We start from the raw sequence: 23,251 nt of genomic DNA, 5'->3' as shown, positions 1-23,251 counted from the left end.
GGAGGCTCAAGAGACTGTCCTCAAGGGTCAGCCCCCAGGAGTCCCTGAGCCCACGTACAGTTCCCAGGACCACCAGGTGGCGCAAACCACTTATCGCATCTCACCTGCAGTCCTCCGAGTCTCTGGATTTGGACAGTCCTGGAAAATGGACATATTAGGGGCAGAGGTTGTGGAGGGAATATGATGGTCCATTAGAATGCAGAAAAAAAAGAACTTTGCTTTAGATTTATTTTCATCTCATCTTTTTAAAATTTCTATTTTTGTGTATGTTTTATAATGTACATAATATTTTAGTACAGTAGTACATGTATATAATTTACAATAAATAATTATACAATTAAGAAAGTGAACTAAAAGGTTTTTTTACTGATGGGAGGCACAGCTAGTGCTCAGGGAAGCACACGTGTCTGCAGTGGATGGAGCCTGCTCCTCTGATTTCACTCACCCACCCTCATGAGGTAGAGGGTGGGAAGCTGACCCCAAACTCAAAGGACCTTTGAGACAGCGTGGAGAAAAAAGTAGAGAGCTTTTTTATGTTGCCACATTGCTCTTTCAATTTCACTTAAATGAACATTTACTTCCACTCAGCAAAATGAAGGTGCCAGATGGTTTGGTTATAAAATACACTCAGCTGATCCAAATTAAATAACCTGGATTTAAATCACTACATCACTCCACAGACTCACAGGTCCCTTGTATCAAATGTGAGTGGGCTTGTAAATGCTGGCTGCTTAGTTGCAAGGTTGGCTTATTAACTAAATATGTTACCACTGAGGTCAAATTGCTGGCCAAACTACAGTAATCTATTTTAAAAATAGAAAGGATTTGCTCATCACAGCTGTATTGCGGGTGCCATCACCCCCACCACTGTCAGTCTGAGGATTGCAGGGTTTAAAGGATGCTAGTCTGTGATCATCACATGGAAAATTATTCTTCCCAGACATGTCCTTCACTAGCGTTTCTGAGTCACTAGACGAGTACGAGAAATAGCAACCTAAAAAACAATCAACAACTTGTCATTCCACCTTTTCCCAAGACCAAGAATTAGTGGCTTCCATAACCTTCCCCCAGCAAACATCTTTGGGCTTGTTGACAAATGGCTATTTGCAAGGCAGAGTGTCTTTTATTCCTGTAGCAGTAGATCTGTACAAGAGGCCACCTCTGGAGCTCAGAGACCCGGCAGCACCAACATAAAGACCAAAATATAAACAGGGCCATGGTCCCATCCCACTCACACCCCAGGATGCCTGTGGGACAGACAGGGCAGCACACACACACACACACACACACACACACACACACACACACACACACACACTATTTATTCCAAAGCATTAACTGTAAGAGCAGTTTAAGTCACAGGTCAGCCGGAAGAGGGGGAAATAGGGTGAGAGGAGGTCATACCATCTCTACCTTCCCTCCCAGAGTGTCAGGGCCTCCAGGGGCCAGAGAGCAGCCCTCCTTGCTAACAAGTGCATTCTGAAATAGGCTTTTCCTACCTCTTATTTCATCCTCTAACTGATATCAGTTCCAAAACCATCTCTAAAGGGGTTCCTTATATATATATAATTCTTATATATATACATTTATGTCCATATAAAAGAAAGCAGTAGTGGCCTCGATGGATGGAAGATGAGGTGGACACACACTTGAGTGGAGAGAGCTTGGCACTGAGAGACAGGCCTGGGTCCTGGGTTATTGCCAGGTGAGGCAGGAGAATGGGGTGTGGTTCCCAAGGCTGCTGAGTGGAGGAGGAGAGGATAGTGCTGGTGGTCTGCAGACCTGCTGCTGGTCAACTCAAAGGAAGGAGGAGGAGAAAGGGCGGGAGTCCAAGCTGAGACCTGGGGTCAAGACCTGCCCTCAGAAACAAGGGACATGAGGGGAGGAACTTGTGAGAAGAGGAAAGCCTGGGAAGTCAACCACCCTTCCCACTTCTCCAGTGAGATGGTGTCTAGAGCATGCACACAACTGGCCTAGAAAATGAGGCTCTGGGGTGAAGAGGGATGTGAGAGCTGGGGAGAGGGTCGGATGCCCAGAGCAGCCCCAGGATGCAAGATCAACATCATGAATAGCATCTCCATCTCCTTGGCCCACAGGGCTCTCCACACCGCCCCCTGGCTGCCCAACAACTGCCTGGAGCTGAGCCAAGTGGCCCCTGGCTGGAATAGTGCTCACTGACCCCTCTGGGGGCATTGCCTGCCTCTGGGACCTGCCCATCCATGCCAGCTAAGTATCAGGCCCAGTGTTATCCCTCGTGGCTTTGCTGCCAGTCACAGTTCCGTGGCCCTGGCTAAGGGCAGGGCTCGAGTGTGTCTTGCGGAGAGAAGGGTCATCCCCCTCCAGGGTGGCCAGCCGGGCCTCAATCCGCTCCAGGTCATCTGAGCCCACTTTGATTTTCACAGCCAGGAGGTGGATGTAGGTCTCATAACGGCTTTTCTGGGGAAAGGGCAGAGAAAGGCCAAAAATAAAGTCAAAAGACAAACAACAAAATGAGAAAAAAATGTATCTTATATGACAAAAGACTAATTTCCTTAATATTTAGAGAGCTCTCACAAATCAATAAAAAGGAGATAAACAACCCAATAAAAATATTAGGCAAGGGACATGCACAGAAATTTCACTCATAATTTTAAAAAATCCAAATTAAAAAATAAATAAATAAATAAATAATTTTTAAAATCCAAATTAATTGCCAATGACTTATTGGATATGATACCAAAAGCACAGACAAGAGTGAAAATAGACAAATGGGATTTTATCAAAATTTAAAACTTCTCTGTATCAAAGCACACAGTCAATAGAGTGAAAAGGCAATCTACAGAATGGGAAAAAAATCTGTAAATCATAAATCTGGTAAGGGTCTAGTATCCAGAATATTAAAGGGAAAAATACCTCCTACAACTCAACAACAAAAACACAGCCCAATTTCAGGATGGGCAAAGGACTCCAATAGACATTTCTCCACAAAAGATATACTAATGACCAATAAGCACACAAAAGGATGCTCAACATCACTATTCATCAGGAAAATGCAGATCCAAACCACAATGAGATATCACCTCAAACACATTAAGATAACTACTGTCAAAACAAAAACAAGGGCTTCCCTGGTGGCGCAGTGGTTGAGAATCCGCCTGCTGATGCAGGGGACGCAGGTTTGTGCCCCGGTCCGGGAGGATCCCACGTGCCGGGGAGCAGCTGGGCCCATGAGCCATGGCCGCTGGTCCTGCACGTCCGGAGCCTGTGCTCCACAACGAGAGAGGCCACAACAGTGAGAGGCCCGCGTACCACAAAAAAACCAACCAAACAAACAAAAAACCCAGAAAGTAACAAGTGTGTTGGTAAGGATGTGGAAGAATTTCTTGGGTTCCACACTGGAACCCAAGTACACTATTGGTGGGAATGTAAAATGGTACAGCTACCGTGGAAAACAGTGCGGCTATTCCTCAAAAAGTGAAAAATAATATTACCATGCAATTCAGCAATTCCATTTCTGGATATAAAAGCAGGACTGAAAGCAGGATCTCAAAGAAACATCTGCACACCCATGTTCATGGCACCATTATTCACAGTAGCCAAAAGATGGAAGCAACCCAAATGTCCATCAGTCGATGAAAGGATAGCCAAAACGTGGTATACAAATACAACAGAATAGTATTCAGCCTTAAAAAGGAAGGAAATTCTAACATATGCTACAACAGGGATGAACCTTGAGGACATTGTGCTGAGTGACACAGGCCAGTCACAAAAACATAAATTCTGTATGATTCCATTTATATAAACTACCTAGAGAGTAGTCACATTCATAGAGACAGAAAGTAGAACTATAGTTGTCAGGGGCTGAGGCTGGGGGGAGGGTGCTGAGGAGTCTTTGTTTAATAGTTATAGAGTTTCAGTTTGGGATGGTGAAAAGGTTCTGGAGATTGGTTGCCCAAGAATGTGAACAGGCTTAACACTACTGAGCTATATACTTAAAAATGATGATAAGATGATGTTAAGATGATCAATTTTATGCTATGCTTTTTAACCACAATTTTTTTTAAAAAAATTTAATCCAAATTAAAAGGGCAATAAGACACCACTTGTTAAACCTATCAGATTAATGAAGATTATGTCCAGTGTTGGTGAGGGCCTGGAGAGAGAGGCACATTCAAGAGCTATTAAAGGGGCTGTAAATTGGTAAACATTTAGGAGGGAGATTTGGCAGTGTCTGAGGCCTTGACTCTGAGCTTCAGGCCCTCACTGCAGTCCCAGGGAAGGCAGGGACTAAGGGTCACGAGACCCTGTTCTCACCCAGCTCTGCCACAGGAGCTGAAAGACCCCTCATTTTGGGCTTCACCTCCCCTACCCTTCATTCTCCCCACCACTCCCCCTCGACCCCCAGTTAAGCCAGGCAGGGGGTGAGAAAGACCAGGGCTCTGGAGCCACAGTCAATTGCCTGGGTTAGGATCCTGGCTCCTGCACTTCCTGTGTCACCTCAAGCACAGGATCCAACCTCTCCAAGCCTCAATTTCCCCATCTGTAAAATGGGGATAATAACAAAACCCGTGTCACAGAGTTCATATGAGGATTAAATCAATCAATACAAGGGAAGTGAAGAGAATCACACCTGCCAATCAGTGTGGCTTTTTTTTATATCACAGAGAGAGTGAAATTGAGAAGACTTTCAAAAGCCATAAAGTGTTATGTTTTTCAAAAGGTCAGGATCTATCCTGGGAGCTCTCCTCTCTCCTCTATGCTGCAGTAGAAAATCAGAGTGTAAATCTAGAGACTGAGAGGGGCGACTTCCCACCCTTCCTGCTCCGGGGTCTTCCTGTCTTGGTCTCAGCCTCTCTTGTGTCTGTCCACGCCCCTGGTGCAGGTCGGTCCAAAATGGACAAGTGGTTCCTGCCTTCCTCCCCCAAGTCCACCCCACCATCCTTCACCCCACTGTGGGGCAGAACCAGGGGAGGGGGCAGAGACAAGACAGAAAGAAGGGAGAGTTCAGAAGGAAAGACCCAGGTGCTCTGCTTGATAAACCTATGTGAAAGAGGCATATGAGACACAAGGGGGGAAAGTCACGTGGAGAGGGCTTTTGAGTTCTGTGGTTTGGTCGCAAAAACTTCCCAAGAAGCTGGGCCTATGGGGAAAGGGGAGGTGAGGATGGGGCTTGGAGAAAGATGTAGAGGGGTGACAGGGGTCTCTGGTAGAGCCCGTCTGGTGCTCTTTGAGAGACATAAGTGAGGGCACAATTGTTTGTGCAGCTGGACTGTGCAGAGATTGGCCCACAGGAGACCACGGTCCACGACTACCTCAGGGGAGCCCCCAAAGCAGGAGCCCCTGGTCGGGGAGTGATGTGGAAGGCAGGAGCTGGCCTCTTCCTCCTGCTCCAGCCCTGTCCTTCAAAATCCCTCCTTTGAAGGGCCCACCTCAAACGTGAGATAATGCTCCTTCAGCCGGTTCTCCTCAGCTTCCTTGGACTTGATGCCCCGCTCGACCGGGTGACGCCTGTGCTCAGCCAGCTCTGCAGCCACCTGCCTCAATTTATTCTCATGAGAACGCAGCTGCTCCTCCTGCAAAGACAAGTCATGGACTGTGAGGTCCCACCCTCAGGGGGGCTGTCCCACCAGGAGCTGCTTCGCCAAAGGGAAACTGAGGCCTGGCCAGGGTCATCAAATACACAGGGGCAGAGCCGGGTCCAGACCCAAGGAAGAGTTCCGCCGCTGCCTTCATTCCTCCCCTCCTGCCATTGGCATCAGCTCTCCTAGAGCCTCCCCAGCAGGCTCAGGAGATGAGAGACCCTCACACTGAGTGTGGACGCAGACACTCCCTTACACAAACACACAGTCACCCAGACACAGCCCCTGGCTCCTATGAACCCTCACACACACACAAACCCACTGGACCAAGGGGCAGCCCGGCCTCGGCACCCCCTGGCTTCATACGATGCACACAGTCTCTCACATTCATGCCCGGACACGTCTGATGGCCACAGACCCAGGATCACACCCAAAGACACTGTCACTCACAGACAAGTGCACAGTACACCCCAGCCATCACAGCACAGCCAGACCCCTTTATGCCATGCAGGCACTGGGCTGCATGCATTTGTGTGTGTGGGGGGGGTGTATGTGTATGCTCAGACACAAGTATGGTGCAGGTGTGGGTGCACAGCACGTGTGTATGCACATAAACATGCGTGTGCTTGAATGGTACGTGTGCACGTGGGGGGAGTGTGCCCTGCTGGCACAGCCCCAGGGGCTCTGCGGAGAAGACCCCGGACAAGGGCCTTGACAGGAAGGGAAGTATGGCGCTGCCCCTGCCCCCCACCTCACAAGTAGTGGCCCACCCTTTATCCTCTCCTCTCAAAAAAAACTCTGAAAAATGGAGTATTAATGAGTAGGAGTTTTTTAAGGATTACAAATAAAATATTTAAGGGTAGGTGAGGGCAACAAAAGAGCCCTGGATGAAAGGGCAGCCAAGTCTCACCTGTCACTCGCTCCCTGTGACACAAACATTCTCTCCCATTTGTCCCAGACACACGTTATGCCCACAGACCACAACCACATCCACAGGACACACTGCCACTGGCACACCCAGGCCACTGTGTGGTGTGTGCCTTCAGTCTCCCCATCTGTAAACGGGGGTGGGGTGCGGTGGAGATGGAGGAGAATATCTGCCCCTTCGGCTTGTCTCTTAGCCCAGGACCAGGCGCCGGATAGGCGCTGAGGTGAGGGCTGTTGAATGCAGGAGCCTGGCACAGCAGAGGCAGCCTGGGGAGGTGGTGTTGTGATCCTAGGAGTTTGTACCTGGCAGAGGCGAGTGGTGCAGGAGGGCAGCAGGGGCCGACAGAACTTCTTCATGGAGCTAACAGCAGCTGGGAAGGCGGGCGCCGAGAAGATGGCAGCCACCAGGTTGATCCTAAGGATCCAGGACAGCATTTCTTCCTTGCTCCTGGGGACAGGAGGGGAGGGGAGAGCGCACTGGCTTCGCACAATAGGACTCCCTATCTCACACCCAGCACCCAGTACCCAGCATCAGCCTGGCACAGAGAGGGCATGAAGACCTCCGTGTAAGTGGGCAAAGGAGTGAGGGAGGATGGCAGGATGGGGGCTGGATGGGCCTAGTCACATCTGTGTAGACAGCTCCCCTTCTGCCCCAGCTCCCAGGCAAGACCTGGATTTTCATGTGAAAATAAAGCTGCCCAGCCAGGTTCAGAGCTAACAGCCTGGAGCTAATGAGTGTGAGACCAGCAGGGGATTGTTAGAGGCAGCTGGGCAACTGGTCACCCCAACTCAGCCATCTCGTCCCAGCCCCACTACCTGGCCTGGCACGTCCACTCCTATCCTGAGAGCTCACTTACCAGCCTCCCCCCTTTTAAGCTCATCTGACACATGAAACCCCAATCTCAAGTCACAGGAGGATGGAGTGCAGGGGAGTGGAAAGAAGGTCTTATGGAGAAACTGTAGGGTGAGTCTTTTGTACCCATCCCCCCGCCTCCGACTTTAAGTGGAGGATGATAAAGATCCCATATGCCCTGTATTTAGGGACTTCAGTGCACATCAGAATCGCCTAGAGGGCTTGTTAAAACACAATTGCTGGCCCATCCCCAGCCTTTTTGATTCAGGAGGTCTAAGGTGGGACCAGAGAAACTGCATTTCTAACAGGTTTTTCAGGAGATGCTGAGGGGACCACACTTGAGAACCAGTGCTGCTGGGGAGGGACCCAAGCTGTTTACAGATACACTCACTCTCATGGCTGCTATGAAGGGGAAGCTAAGGGTGCCTCCCCTGAGGTGGGTGAGGCAAGGGAATGGGGCAGGTCCCAAGCCCAGGGTGGGAGCGAGGGTGCCCCCACTCCTACTTACGGTGCCTGGAAGAGGAAGACCCTCCAGTCGGCTGTCTTCAGCTTGAGCACATTGGACTTCTTGCTGTAGTCGGAGGCCCTGGTGGCCAGAGCATGGTGCACACGAATGGCGTTCTTCAAGTCGCCCTCAGACAGGGCTTTGTCAGGCCTGTACTCATCCTGGACAGGCCAGGTAGGGGGTGGGCAAGCCTCTGTCATCACCAGGCTCTGGCTTACTGACCCATACTTCCTCCACCCTCACTGTCCCTCCCTTTTACTCTCCTTCTCTCTGTCCCTGTACATCCCACCATTATTCAGCTGCTGCCACTGTGATGCCATGCCCACCCCAACAAGATTCACCAGGCACTCCTCCCCAGTTGGTCTCAGAAGCCTGAACAGGCCTTACACTGGGTATCCTCTGAACCCCTGGACATTCAAAAGACCCCTCCCTGAAACCACCAAAGCCCTTTGTGAGCCCAAGTAAGGCCTTTGATGGGGGAGGACCCAGAATCTGCCTAAGCCCTAGGTCCTGCCCGGGACCCTCTGGACACCATAAGGCAGGGGCTGAGCTGGCCCTTTCTGGGTAAGGACTCTGGAGTAGTCTCTCACCTTCTGCAGGTACAGAATGGTCCCTTTAAGCACCGCGTAGAATTTCTTCCAACCACGCCTCCCACGGGGCGCTGGGGAGGGGAACACGGGTAGTGTGGCCACAACCAACCACCCCGATATCTCTTCCCTTGTGTCCCCTACACGTCTGCCTGCATGGGCATTACCAGAGGAGTAGCCAAGGGAGTGTGGACCCCCTCTGGACTAGCATCCCTCCCCATGCCCCTTCCCCGCCTGACACCCACTCCTCTTGCCATCCATGTCGGCGTGAGTCTTCCGGGTCAGCACACCATGCTTGTAGGTGGTGGCGCTGAGAGCCTGTGGGACATCCAGGAAGGGGTTGCTACCATCCAGGATCCGTGTCACCTTCTTTGTGCCTGTCCCAAACTTGTCATCCACCAGTTCAGACAGTGATTTCCTCAGCTCATCTTCATCACTAGGAAAGTACTAGGCCTGAGTACCACCTCCACGGAGGTCTCATTCCCACGTCAACATGCCCTCTCCCCACAAAACACTCATTTGGAAGCCAGTTAGAGGTAAAGAGCAGAGATAAGGAGGTTCCAGTTCCAGACCACAGGTCCAGACCTTTGTTCCCTCCTCTGAGTCTTCAATTCTGACATCTCTCCTCTGAGCTTTGATTTTTGGCCTCCAAGCTCCAGTCTTCACCCTTGATCACAAAGCTGGAGACCTTACTACCTTCAGGCTTCCTTCCTTGTCTTCCTTCTCCTCTCTGAAGGCCCAGCCCCAGGGAGCAGTAACCCATGGCCAGACTGCCCAAGCCCCAGGGACATGGTGAGGGAGGGAAGGTCAGTAGATGAGGCCCCTAAAGTCTAGGTTCCCCAGCCTAGGAGCCCTGGTATAAGAATGTCAGCTCTCCCCAGTTGGGTTGGGGTTCCTAACAATCCCTACCTGGGACCTCTTCATGGGCCCAAAGACCCAGGCTGGGAGGAGATGTGGGAGCATGTGTGTATGTATAACTGATTTAGTTTGTTGTAGAGGGAAAACTAACACACTATTGTAAAACAATTATACTCCAATAAAGATGTTAAAAAAAAAAAAAAAAAAAAAAAAAAAAGACCCAGGCTGCCCTGGGGAGTACAGCAACTCCCCGGTGGAGTGGCAACTTTCCTCAGGAGGCTGTTAGTCTCCCCAGTCAGCAAGGTCACCAACCATACCTCTTTCCAGATGGCTGGGCATCTCCAGGTCTCACTGCCCTCACAGGGGAAGAAGTTAGGGGGCAGTCATCTCTCCCCATTGCCAACAGCATCACCACGTCAACTTGGTCAGATTACTGGAGTTGTAAAGGGACTCATAGCTCATGCCTGCCTACCTCCCCGAGGGGAAAGAGCTATCATCATTGGGAATAGTGGCAATATCCCCTGAACAGAAAACCTGTTGTGAACATCATGAAACTAAACTCACAGTTCAATCTATTCCATAGCTGTAAACATTGCATACTTTTTATCAAGACAGAAAACAAACCCAAAGGGGAACTCAACACCAGGAGCTGGACAGCTGGCCAGGGATCACCAGGTCCCTGGGTGCGAGAAATCAGCACCATGGAGAGTAACCGGCGTGACTTCCCAGTACCCCCAGCCACACCCCCTCCCCCCTCCCCGTAATTCAGTCTCCCCATACCTGTGCCCATGGGCACTACTCACATGGCCCATTCCAGCTTTTCATTCTTGATGGAGTTGTAAAGAGTCTGGGAGAGGGGGAAAAAAGAGAGAGAGGAGTTCAATGAACAGTCAAAGAAATCTCCATCTAGCAATTTGGATACAGTGAGGGAGCATCTTTGCAGCCAGTGGGGCAAAGTAGGTGTTTGATTCACACTTATTTATTGGATGGGTAAATAAATGGGGGATGGGTGGGTGGATTCATTTTTAGATGATTGGAAAGACTTGAGGATGAGTGGGTGGATGGGTTAGTAGGTAGGTGAATGGGCAGGGAAATGGGTGAGTGGATGGGTGGGTGAGTGGATGTGGAGTGTATATAGGGGACTGTGTAGGAGTGTATGTGTGGGTGATGGGTGAATGGGTGGGTGTATGGGCAGGTGAATGATTGAGTTGCAGGGTGGGTGGGTGGATGGAAGGATGGGTATATGGGAGGATGGGTAGATGAGTGGATGAGTAGACAGGGAGTAGGTGGGTGAAGGGACTGGGATTATTTGATCTTACTTACAAAAACACTCTTAAGTGCTTCCTGACAGTGAAGAACATAATTATGGTAAGAACAGCGATGGAGGCAATGTTTATTTTTTGACCTCCGGACTCACTATTCAACTGCCCACTTGATATCATCAGGTCCCTCTAACTCACTATCTAAAACTGAACTCATCATCTACCCCCCAGAAACCTGCTCCTCTTCCTCCAACGTGGAGAACTGACAGGGCTTGAAAGGCCAGAGTTCCACCTTGGGCTTCAGCCTCAAAAGAAAATTAGATTCCTGATGATGTTGAAAGAATGAGTGGTCTTTTCCCTGTGGTAATGATAATGATGGTGGTGGTGAAGGTGGTAGTGGTGATAAAGGTGGTGGTGATAGTGGCGGCAGCTGTGACAATGGGTGGCAAGTTTGAGGATTACCATGACAGCAATAATGATAGTGGAGCACTAAAAACAAATCTCACAGAGCCTACCCCTCTGCCTAATTCAGGGAACACATAACAGTCACATGTTGACCTGGATGGTCTCTACCTCTGTCCCAAAGTCATCAGGACCCTGACCCCAGAATTAGGAATCTGGACCATCAGGATTTAGTGGGCAGAAATCTCTCTCCTCTCCACCCACCCTGGACACAGCTGGGGCCATGGGGACCCTTAGCAATTTATACCTTCAGCAGGTCTTTGGCAAAGTCTTGTCCGTCATTCAGCTGGTCCAAGTTGGCAATGAATTGCTGGCAGGACATCTTCTTGCCAATGTTCTGTAATGGAGAAATGGTTCTGCCTGAGAGTAGGGATGGAGGTTGGTGTGGTCCCCACACCCTGCCCTGCCCGGCCAGAAGGGATGAGGCAGCATCAAGGGCAGTAATGAAAACAGACTGCCTGGATTTCCCTTTGTCTCCCAAGAGTATACAGAACTCTTTTTCACATTCAAGATTCTATTTGATCCTCAAGCATCATGAGAGGTTGGGGTTCTCCTCAAACCCAGATGAAGGAGTCAGGTTAGATGATGTATTGTAATAGCTGACATTTGCCAGTGCCTAGCATGTTCCAGGTATTATACTCAACATGCATTATCTTATTTCCTTCTCACAACAAAGAGAAGGTGAGGTGGGTGTTATTATTATCCCCACTTGACAGGTAAGGAAACTGAGGTGCAGGAAGGTGAAGTGACGTGCCCATGATCACACAGCAAAGAAGTAGAAGGGCTGAGTGTGTCTGACACCAAAGCCCGTGCTCTCACCCGCTACTCCATGGTTAACTCTCCCAAGGTCACACAGCACCAGGACTTGAACCCAGGCCTCTTGGCTCCTGAGCAGAAGCTCTGTGTATTCCGTCACAACTGTCTCACCCTCTCACCTGTACAGAGGGGCGGCAAGACCTCCAAGAGGTAGGTGAAGTGAGGGAGAGTTTGGTCTTAAGAGAATCAAAAATCAATTTCCACCAACACACATGGGTACCCCATGCTGAGCTGCACTGGGACCAAGGGAGCCCAAGCAGATGGTTTCACTCCAGGAGGCACAGACAAAGATCTGGGAATGACTGTACCCCAAAGTTCTGCCTTCGTTTTTTAACCAATGATTACAAGAGGGGCTCCAGCCCTCCAAACCCAACATCTGATGTGCATACTTTCAGACTTGCAGTGTTCACGTTTGAGGAAACACTGGTGGCATTTCACCTTTGAGAAGACAAAGGCCCTTGAACACTAGATATTTACTGGTATAGGATTTTGTGGATTTAGGTTTGCTATAAGGCAGTGTTTCCCAAGATTCACCTACAGATGGGAATAGGAATTCCCCCCAGAAAAGGATTTCATAATCAAATAAGTTTATATGTTTCAGAGTTTTTAATGTGCTTCTGTGTGTTAAGAGTCTCCAAGGAGAGGATTCCACGTACAGTGCCTCAAACTTATTGACCTTGGCACCATTTTAGCAAAGACTATATTAACATCATGTGGGACATTCACACACCACAGAAAATAATTTAGAAAACAATGATAGGGCTTCCCTGGTGGCGCAGTGGTTGAGGGTCCGCCTGCCGATGCAGGGGACACGGGTTCGTGCCCCGGTCCGGGAAGATCCCACATGCCGCGGAGCGGCTGGGCCCGTGAGCCATGGCCGCTGAGCCTGCGCGTCCGGAGCCTGTGCTCCGCAACGGGAGAGGCCACAACAGTGAGAGGTCCGTGTACCACAAAAACAAAAAAAAAAAAAAAAAAGAAAAAAAAAAGAAAACAATGATAGAAAGCTTTATAAGTAGCTGGCAAGCAAGAGTTTTCTATATCTTTCCCAAAGGGTTAAGGAGAAATGATCTATGTGTGCCTTAATATAGTATGTTTCATAAATCTATGTGTATATTGTACATGTACATATATGTATTATGTATATAGTCATTTATGTATACATTCGTAATTGAGGAGTATGAGGGTAATGTTGATAATATTGCCTGAGTTCCACACACACTGAACATTCCCCAGCCATCAGTCAGGGGTGCAAAATCAAAAAATAACCAGGCAAGATTTCCAATGCTAGTAATGACAGACTATCTTATTGAAGATGAACCTTCCCATCAGAAACAATTGCTGGTCAAAATATTAATAAAACATTTATGTGAAGACACTGGAGAAATATAAGAGCAATGAGGACTTCAAGGCTAAAGATCCTGCAAATAAGGGAAACATGGAGGTTGTGAGACTGACTAGGAGCAGCTTTCCTCTTTGAAGCATTTGTCAATTCTCAAGCAGTGGCCAAAAGGGTGAGCAACTGAGTGGTCAATAGGACTAGAGAACAAAAATTGGAATTCAGGGCCCACCAAGGACAAGGGGCCCTGGGAAACACTCTGGTCATACTTCAGCAAAACACCTGAAATTAAGAAAGGAAGGAGGGCTTCCTTGGTGGCGCAGTGGTTGAGAGTCCGCCTGCCGATGCAGGGGACACGGGTCCGTGCCCCGGTCCGGGAAGATCCCACATGCCGCGGAGCAGCTAGGCCCATGAGCCATGGCCGCTGAGCCTGCGTGTCCGGAGCCTGTGCTCCGCAACGGGAGAGGCCACAACAGTGAGAGGCCCGCGTACCACAAAAAAAAAAAGAAATGAAGGAAATTCTTCAGACAGAAGGAAAGTTATCTCAGATGGAAGCATGGAGAAGCAGAAAGGAATGAAGAGCAACAAAAAGGGTGGCTGAGTCTAAATGAATATTGACTGCAAAATAACAATAATAAATTTTTCTGGGGAATAAAATATAGAAAGAGATATAATATTTAAAAGGATGATAACAGTAGTATGTAAGTTGAGAAGACAAATAAATGAAATTGAGACATTTTAAGGTTATTTCATTTCCCAGGATGTGGTAAAAAGTACTTTAATAAGTCAGGGATGCATATTGCAAACCACAAAAAGAATTCTAGAAGAATTCACAACTAACAAGCTAACAGGGGAAAATGGAATTCTAAAAAATACTTAAATAATCCAAAAATAGGCAAGAAAGGAGAAAAAAAAAAGCAATATAGACCAGATGAGTCAAAGAGAAAACAGAGTAACCTGGTATGTTTGAACTCAAATATATTAGTAATTCATTAAATGGTACAATTAAAAGGCAAAGATTAATAGACACCTCTTAAATATAAAGGGACAGAAATCTTGGGGAAAGGATAGAAAAAAGATATACATGCAAACACTAGCAAAAGAACTCCAGTATAACTACACTAATAACTGACAAAATAGACTTAAAGGCAAGAAGCATTACTAGAAATAGAGACATCTCATAATGATAAAAGGGTCAATCTACCAGAAGATATAAGCATCCTAAATTTGTATGCACTTAATAATAAATAAAAGTCTCAAAAAATAAAAGACAGGGCTTCCCTGGTGGCGCAGTGGTTGGGAGTCCGCCTGCTGATGCAGGGGACATGGGTTCATTCCCCGGTCTGGGAAGATCCCACGTGCCGCAGAGCAGCTGGGCCCGTGAGCCATGGCCGCTGAGCCTGAGCGTCCGGAGCCTGTACTCCTCAACGGGAGAGGCCACGACAGTGAGAGGCCCACGTACCACAGAAAAATAAATAAATAAGTAAATAAAAATAAAAGACAAAAATTGACAGAACTAAAAAGAGAAAGACATTCACAATCTTGGTTGGAGATTTTAACACTTCTTTCTCAGTAACAAGAACAAAAATACTAAGCAATTAATTTGTTAATATCAATTAATTAATGCCAACAAATTAGAAAACCTAGATAAAATAAATTCCTAGAAACACAGAAACTACCAAAACTGGCTCAAGCAAAAATAGGAAATCTGAATAGACCTAAAAAGAAGTAGAGATTCAATCAGTAATCAAAAACCACACAAAAGAAAAGTCTAAGACCAGATGGCTTCACCCGTGAAGTTTACCAAACATTTAAAGAAAAATTAACACCAATACCTCTTAAGCTCTACCTAAAAACTGAAAAAGAGGGAACACTTCCTAACTCATTCTATAAGGCCAGCATTACCTTGATACCAAAACCAGACAAAGAAATCACAAGAAAATAAAACTATAGAACAGTATACCCTATAAACATAAATGTAAAAACCCTCAACAAAATACTAGCAAACAGCAACATATTAAAAGGATTATGGACTTCCCTAGTGGCCCAGTGGTTAACAATCCGCCTGCCAATTCAGGGGACACGGGTTCGAGCCCTGTTCCAGGAAGATCCCACATACCGCGGAGCACCTAAGCCTGTGCACCACAACTACTGAGCCTGCACTCTAGAGCCTGCAAGGCACAACTACTGAGCCCACGTGTCACAACTATTGAAGCCTGCGCACCTAGAGCGCATGCTCCGCAACAAGAGAAGCCACCATAATGAGAAGCCTGCACACCACAATGAAGAGCAGCCCCCACTCACCACAACTAGAGAAAGCCTGTGCGCAGCAACGAAGACCCAACGCAGCCAAAAGTAAATAAATAAATAAATTTATTTTTTTAAAAAAGGATTATATATCATGACCAAGTGAAATGCATCCCTGGTGGTGCAGTGGTTGGGAGTCCGCCTGCCGATGCAGGGGACATGGGTTCAGGCCCTGGTCCGGGAGGATCCCACATGCCGCGGAGCAACTAAGCCCGTGCTCCACAATTACTGAGCCTGCACTCTACAGCCCATGAGCCACAAGTACTGAAGCCCACCCACCTAGAGTCCATGCTCCCCAACAAGAGAAGCCACCACAATAAGCCTGCTCACCTCAACAAAAGAAAGCCCACGCAGCCAAAAAGACCCAATGCAGCCAAAAATAAATAAAAATTTTTTTAATCTATTAACATAATACAGCACATTAATAGAAAGAAGGGTGGTAAAAAACATGATCATTTCAATTGGTGTAGAAAAAGCATTTGGCAAGATTCAACACTTCTTTCATGGAAAAAACACTCAACAAACTAGGAATAGAAGAGAACTTCCTCAACGTGATAAAAGGCATTTATGAGAAACCCACAGCTAACATCACACACTCTGGTGAAAGACTGAAAGATTTCCCCCTAAGATCAGGAAAAGGCAAGAATACCCATTTCTATTCAAAATTGTACTAGAAGTTCAAGCCAGAGCAATTAGATAAGAAAAATAAAAGTCCCCCAAATTAGAAATAAAGAAGTGAAATTATCTCTATTCACAGATGAAATGACCTTATATACAGAAAATCCTAAAGAACCCACCAAAAAACTATTAGAGCTAATACACAAATTCAGTAAAGTTGCAAGATATAAGATCAACACACAAAATCCATTACATTTCTATATGTTAGTAATGAACAATCATAAAATGAAATTAAGAAAACAATTCCATTTACAATAGCATCAAAAGGAATAAAGTACTTAGAAACAAATTTAACCAAGGAGGTGAAAGACTTGTACATTGAGAACTAAAAAAGGTTGCTGAAAGAAATGAATGACATAAATAAATATAAAGACATCCTGTGTTCATGGACTGGAAGATTTAATATAGTTAAGATGGTAATACTTCACAAAACTAATCCACAGATTAAATACAATTTCTATCAAAATCCCAATGGCCTTATTTGCAGAAATGTAAAAGCTTATCCTCAAATTCATATGGAATTGTAAGGGATCCCAATAGCCAAAACAATCTTGGAAAAGAACACATTCTGATTTCAAAACTTACTACAGAGCTAGACTAATCAAAACAGTGGGACACTGGCATAAGAATAGATATATACATCAGTGGCATAGAATTAAGAGTCCAGAAATAAACCCATACATCTATGGTCATTGATTTTTTTAATTGAGTAAATCTGACATGTAACACTGTGTAAGTTTAAGGTGTACACTGTGTTATTTTGTTTTTCTCTTGTTGGTGTTTTCTGCGGAGGGGCCACACCACGCAGCACGAGGGATCTTAGTTCCCCGACCAAGGATCAAACCCATGCCCCCTGCATTGGGAGCTTGGAGTCTTAATTACTGGACCACCAGGGAAGTCCCAACACTGTGTTACTTTGATACATTTATAAATTGTAATGCTATGATCAATTGATTTTTGACAAGTGTACCAAGACCACCCAATGGGGAAAGAATAGTCTCTTCAACAGATGGTGCTGGGACAAATGTGCTGGGAAATTTGAATATCCACAGCAAAAGAATGAAGTTGGACCCTTACCTCACACCATATACAAAAAGTAACTCAAAATGGATCAAAGATCTAAACATAAGAGCCAACCCTATAAAACTCTTAGAAGAAAACATAGGGCTAAATCTTCATGACCTTGGGTTTCTTAGATATGACACCAAAAGCACAAGCAAAAAAGAAAAAATAGATAAACTGGATTGCATCAAAATTTAAAACTTTTGTGCCCCAAAAGACACTATTGAGAGAATGAAAAGACAATCTATAAAAAGGGAAAATTTTTTCTAACCATATATCTGATAAGAGTACAGTATTTAGAATAAATAAAGAACTCTTACAACTCAACAACAAAAACACAAGCAACCCAATTAAAGAAAAGCAAAAGATTTAAATAGGCATTTCTCCAAAGAAGATATACAAATGATCAATAAGCATATGAAAAGATGCTCAAGATTACTAATCATTAGGTAAATGCAGATTAAAACTATAATAAGATATAACTTGGCTATTATCAAAAAGCAGAAAATAACAAATGTTGGTAAGGAGGTAGAGAAACTGGAAACTTTGTGCACTGCTGGTGTGAATGTAAAATGGTGCAATCATTATGGAAAATAGCATGGTTGCTCCACAAAAAGTGAAAAATAACATCATCATATGATCCAGCAATACTACTTCTGGGTATATACCCAAAAGAATTAAAAGCAGAGTCTCAAAGAAATATTTGCACACCCATGTTCATAGCAGCACTATTCACAGTAGCCAAAAGATGGAAGCAACCCAAATGTCCAAGAGCAGATGAAAGGATACACAACATGTGGTATACATACAGTGTAATAGTATTCAGCCTTAAAAAGGAAGGAAATTAGGACACATGCTACAACATGGATGAACCTTGAGGATATTATTCTAAGCGACATAAGCCAGCCACAGAAACAAATTCTGTGTGATTCCACTTATATGAGGTATGTAGAGTAGTAAAATTCACAAAGACAAAAAGTAGAATGGTGGTTGCCAAGGGCTGGTGGGCAGGGAATGGGGAGTTGTTCAATGGATATAGAGTTTCAGTTTGAGAAGATGAAAAAGTTTTGAAGACTGGTTGCACAACGATGTGAATAGACTTAATACTACTGACCTATACATATAAAAATGGTGAGGATGGTAAATTTTATGTAATGCATATTTTGCCACAATTTTTTATTTTTTTTACAACTTTAAATAAAAATTATAAAACCCCCCAAAATGGGCAAAGTATCAATACCTGAATAGACATTTCACCAGAGAAGATATACAAATGGCCACAAGCACATGAAAATATATGCTCAATATCATTAGTCACTAGGGAGATGCAGATTAAAACCAAAATGAGATACCACTTCATACCCACTAGAACAGCTATCATTAAAAAAGAAAAGAAAGAAAGAAAAGAAAAGAAGTGTTGGCAAGGAGGTGAATAAATTGAAACCCTTATACATTACTAGTGGGAATTTTAAATGGTTCAGCCACTATGGAAAATAGTTTCACAGTTTCTCAAAAAGTTAAACATAGAATTACCATAAGATGCAGCTGGTCTACTCCTAGGAATTGAAAACAGGTGTTCAAACAAAAACTTGTACACAAATGTTCAGAGTAACACTATTCACAATATCAAAATGGTGGAAACAATCCAAACATTCACTAAAAGACAAATGGATACACAAAATGTGGCATATCCATTCAATGGAATATTATTCGGCCATAAAAACAAATGAAATTATGACACATGCTATGACAATGGATGAACCTTGGAAACATTACACTAAGTGATAGAAGCCAGATACAAAAGGCTACATACTATATGATTCCATTCACATTAAATATCCAGAATAGGCAAATCCATAGAGACAGAAAACAAATTAGTGGTTGCCAGGGACTGGAGGAAGGAGAGAATGGGGAGTGACTGTGAAGGGGTACGGGGTTTCCTTTTGGGGTGATGAAAAAGTTTTGGAACAAGAGAGTGGTGATGGTTGCACACTGTGTGAATGTACTTAATTCCACTTAATTGTACACCTTAAGCTGGTTAAAATGGTAAAGTTATGTCTTGTATATTTTACCATAATAAAAAAATCATTAAGGATATACAAGATTTTTACAACACAGTTAAAAGACTTGACCTTATCAACACATAGAACATTACAACCAACAACTGCAGAATACACTTTCATCTACTAAAATCAATCAATCTCTGGATGGGAAAGTAAGATAATCAACTGCAAAAAAGTGAAATCATATTGGGTAAATTACCTGATTTAAAATAAAATAACAACAATACCCAGGCAAAAAGACATATACCAGAAAAGAAAAAGAAAGAGAGAAGGGAAGGGAAAGGAAGGGAAGGGAAGGAAAGGAAAGGAAGAAAGGGAGAGAGAAAGAGAAAGGAAGGAAGGAAGGGAAAAAAAGAAAAGAAAGAAAGAAAGAGAGAGAGAGAGAAAGAGAGAGAAAGAAGGAAAGAAGGAAGGAAGGAAGGAAACAAGGAAAGAAGGAAGGAAAGAAGGAAAGAAAGGAAGGAAGGAAGGAAGGAAGGAAGGAAGGAAGGAAGGAAGGAAGGAAGGAAGGAAGGAAGGGAGAGGAAGGAAGGGAGGGAGGGAGGGAGGGAGGGAGAGAAAAAGGGAAAGAGAGAAGGAAAAGACGTGTATCCAGAAACTCCGAAGGTGAACTGACATGGATAATTTGGGGCCTCCAAGTTCCCAGTTCCTCCCTTCCTCCCACCACCATTTGGATCAAAAGGGCCTCCCTGCTGCCTTGACCCTCAAAAACTGTTCCCACAGCTTCTATCTCTAATCAGAAAAGAGTTATGGTTGGCCTGGCCACAGCCCCATTCCAAGGCCTTTTCCACAGGTCTGGCGTGACCTGCCTGCGCAGCCCTGGGGTCAGAACAATCCCAGCTTGTCTTTAAGTCTCCCCCCAGGAGCAGAATGAGACAGGCCAAGAAGAAAGAAAGTAGATGTCATCCTTCAGGGCAAGGAGAGGGGCCAACGGAAAGTCCCATGGGCAGGGAAACCCTCATCACTATTTGCAAATCAAGACTAAACCTGAGTTGTACTCAGTGCTCCTTTAAAGTTCTTGTATGACGCTCAGATGGCTCTCAGATGCCATCTTAGAATAGGCAGGACCCCCCGCCCCCAGTCTTCAGAATAGTATCCCAACCCCTGCATCTGTCCAGTCCTCCACCATCCAGCACCAACCCACCTCCCCAGCACTCCCACTGCTAACCTTCAGACAACCCAAGTTTGAGATAAATTAAGCTTTTCTTCAAAAACAACTTTCTTTGTTTCAGCTTGAAAGCTCATGGCACAGTTTCTCCCATCCATCTCCTCACCCCCCCTACTGGCCTCAGCCTAGACGCTTCTCCCTCCCTCACCCCAGCGTTCACTCCATTAATCAGTGCTAGTGACTGCACATCCAAAATACATTTTTAATACTTCTCCTTGTCTCCACCTCCAATTCTAACCCAAGCTCCCATCTTCGCTTGTCTGGAGGTTAAAATTGCCCTCCTCTGACATCCTCCCCTTCCAGCTCACTATGTCATGGGGAATGAGCTTTCCCTACTGCCAGCTAAGGCCACTCTCCACCTATGCTCTGTTGCTCATCTCAAGGAAAGCTTCGATTTTCTCTTCTCTCTCTTGCATCATCAGTTTCTCCTTGCCTGCTTAGTGGATACTACTGACATACACACATGCTCTAGTCAGATTTGAAAGAGTTCCTCCTAGACCCCTCCAGCCAGTGGCTGGCTCATTTCAGGAGTCCACTCAAAGCCAAATATCGCAAAAGAATTCTCCACATCCTCCACTTCCTCCCCTCCTATCCTCATCTCCACCCACTCCAGCCTGGCATTTGTCCTCTCCACTCCACCTAAAGTGCTGTTGTGAAGGTCTCCAATGACCTTGACCATCCAGTGATAATGACCCACCGATGGGCATTCCAACCTCAATGGTCATTTTTCTGTTGACATCTTTCTTGACCTCATGGCAGCCTTTTATACAGTTGGCCACTCCTTTCTCCTTGAAACACTTTCTTCTCTTGGCCTCTGAGACACTGCAAATTCCTGGTTTTCCTCCCATCTCCATGGCTGCTTCAAAGCCTCTCCTGCTGCTCTGCTTGACCTTTAAATAATGCCATGCCTTGGGACGAGGTCACCAGCCTGCTTCTCTCCCTGAGGCACTCAGCCAGTCCCATGGCTTTCATTCCACCAGGATGACAATGACCTCCTCACCCAATCTCTCTCTTGCATCCCAGATTTGTTTATCCCACCAGCTCCTTGGCAACCCCATGTTCATGTCCAGCAGGCATCTCAAACACAATATGTCACAAGTGGGACTTGAGCCCCAGCTCTCCCACTCACCACGCCCTCCAACCACCCACGGAAGTTCCTTCTACATCTCAGGAAACAGCACCCCCAGCCAGCCAGATGCTGAAGCCATCCTTACTCCTCTCTTTCCCTAATCAGCCCCATCAGCACGTCCTGTCAGGCTCACCCTCAACTGGCCTCCATCATCTGTCCCTTCTCTCCATGTTCACTGCCCTGTCTGCCCCAGCCACCATCATCTCCCATCTGGGCTCCAACAACAGCCACTATGGACAGTTTTACTGTCCACCAAAAGTTAAACATAGAATTACGAGCAGACCCAGCAATCCACTACTTAGGTATACACTCAAAAGAATTGAAAACAGGTGCTCAAACAAAACCTTATGCTAAGTAAAATCAGTCAGACAGAGAAAGACAAATGCTATATAATATCACTTATATGTGGACTCTAAACAATACAACAAAGCAGTGAATAAAACAAAAAAGAAGCAGACTCACAGATATAGAGAACAAACCAGTGGTTACCAGGAAGGGTGAGGGGCAATATAGGGTAGGAAGAAAAAGGGTTATTATGAGATTATATGAAATCATGTGTGTGAAACTTTTGAAAATTGTAAAGTACTATAGAACTTAAAGAATTTTTCATTCCATTAAAAAATTAAAATAAAAATAAATTTTTAAAAACCTGTATATGTATGTTCATAGCACTGTTCACAATAGCCAAAAGGTGGAAACCAGCCTCACTGGTCCTTCTGCCTGGAAAGCTTTGTCCCTGGTCTTTCCATGGCTGGCTCCTGCTGATCCTCCAGGTCTCTGCCCCAACTGTGCCTCCTCTGAGACACCTTCCCTGACCCCCTGTCCAGCCTCATCACACCCTCCTGTTCATTCCCTTCACATACCTATCACTGCTTTAATCACTTGCTTACTTCTTTATTTTCTATCTCCTCTAACTAGAAGGTAGGCACCCTGAGGCAGGGGTTCTCTTTCCTTCTTTTTATGGAACACAGAAGGTGCTGAGCCCCTAGAGTCCAAACGCCCCTCCTACAGAAAGTCCTCCAGATTCCTCCACCAGGCTGTGCCCATCTGAAGAGGGTACACCTACTCCACCTGCCAGCCCCTGTACTGCCTCCTGCTCTGACCAGAGCTATTTCTGGGGGCCATAGCAGGCCCCACATTCCTGAGATCCCCACCTTCCACCAAACACTCAGCCTCTGTCAAAGAGCAGAAGAATGAGAGCAGGAAGGGAGGGGGAAAAGAGCAAAGCAGGTGATGCCACTTCCGTTGGGGTCCTTTGGAAAGCTCACAGTAACTGCAACAACCCGGCCCTGGGCTAAGCACTTTACAAGTGCTGTCTCCTTAAGTCTTACAGGGACTTTCTGTTGGGGAAACTGAGGTTTAGGGAAGTAAATAACTCGCTCCAGGTCACAAGCTATTGTGTGGAGAAAAACAGAGGACTCCAAACCAGAACGCTTGCTTTTGATGTTTTGCAATACTGTCTCGAGAGAGAGACATGAGAGGCAGGATCCTCAATGTCTGTTGGCTGCAAGTATGAACAATCCTGCCCCACCCGCTTTTGATCTATGAAGGTGGTGATGTTTCTCTTCAGCTGCAGGCGTTAAGGTGGTGCCATGGGCAGCTAAGTCCCACCAAGCTCGAAGTATTCTCGACCCGGGGGTTCACTGACTGCTGCCCTTGTTAGCAGCTCTCAACCAGGGG

At 45.9% G+C, this 23,251-nt stretch overlaps 1 protein-coding gene across 1 annotated transcript in view; it reads right to left on the bottom strand.

Annotated features, from left to right (window-relative positions):
- Positions 1-206: 206 nt before the first annotated feature.
- The window catches only part of PSD2 (pleckstrin and Sec7 domain containing 2), a 48,749-nt gene continuing 25,704 nt past the window's right edge, over positions 207-23,251 (bottom strand). The window contains exons 9-16 of the mRNA XM_059061262.2: positions 11,260-11,349; positions 10,092-10,135; positions 8,676-8,866; positions 8,434-8,504; positions 7,847-8,004; positions 6,789-6,933; positions 5,409-5,552; positions 207-2,436 (exon numbers count right to left, since the gene is read on the bottom strand). Of these exons, the coding sequence (XP_058917245.1) occupies positions 2,227-2,436; positions 5,409-5,552; positions 6,789-6,933; positions 7,847-8,004; positions 8,434-8,504; positions 8,676-8,866; positions 10,092-10,135; positions 11,260-11,349 (1,053 nt within the window). The 3' untranslated portion in view covers positions 207-2,226. The remainder of the gene's footprint in view (positions 2,437-5,408; positions 5,553-6,788; positions 6,934-7,846; positions 8,005-8,433; positions 8,505-8,675; positions 8,867-10,091; positions 10,136-11,259; positions 11,350-23,251) is intronic.

The sequence above is a fragment of the Kogia breviceps genome, chromosome 4 (genome assembly GCF_026419965.1).
Source record: "Kogia breviceps isolate mKogBre1 chromosome 4, mKogBre1 haplotype 1, whole genome shotgun sequence".
In the NCBI taxonomy this organism is placed as follows: domain Eukaryota; kingdom Metazoa; phylum Chordata; class Mammalia; order Artiodactyla; family Physeteridae; genus Kogia; species Kogia breviceps.
Note: the sequence above shows the minus strand (reverse complement) of the source record. Positions and strands in the feature narration are given on the sequence as shown.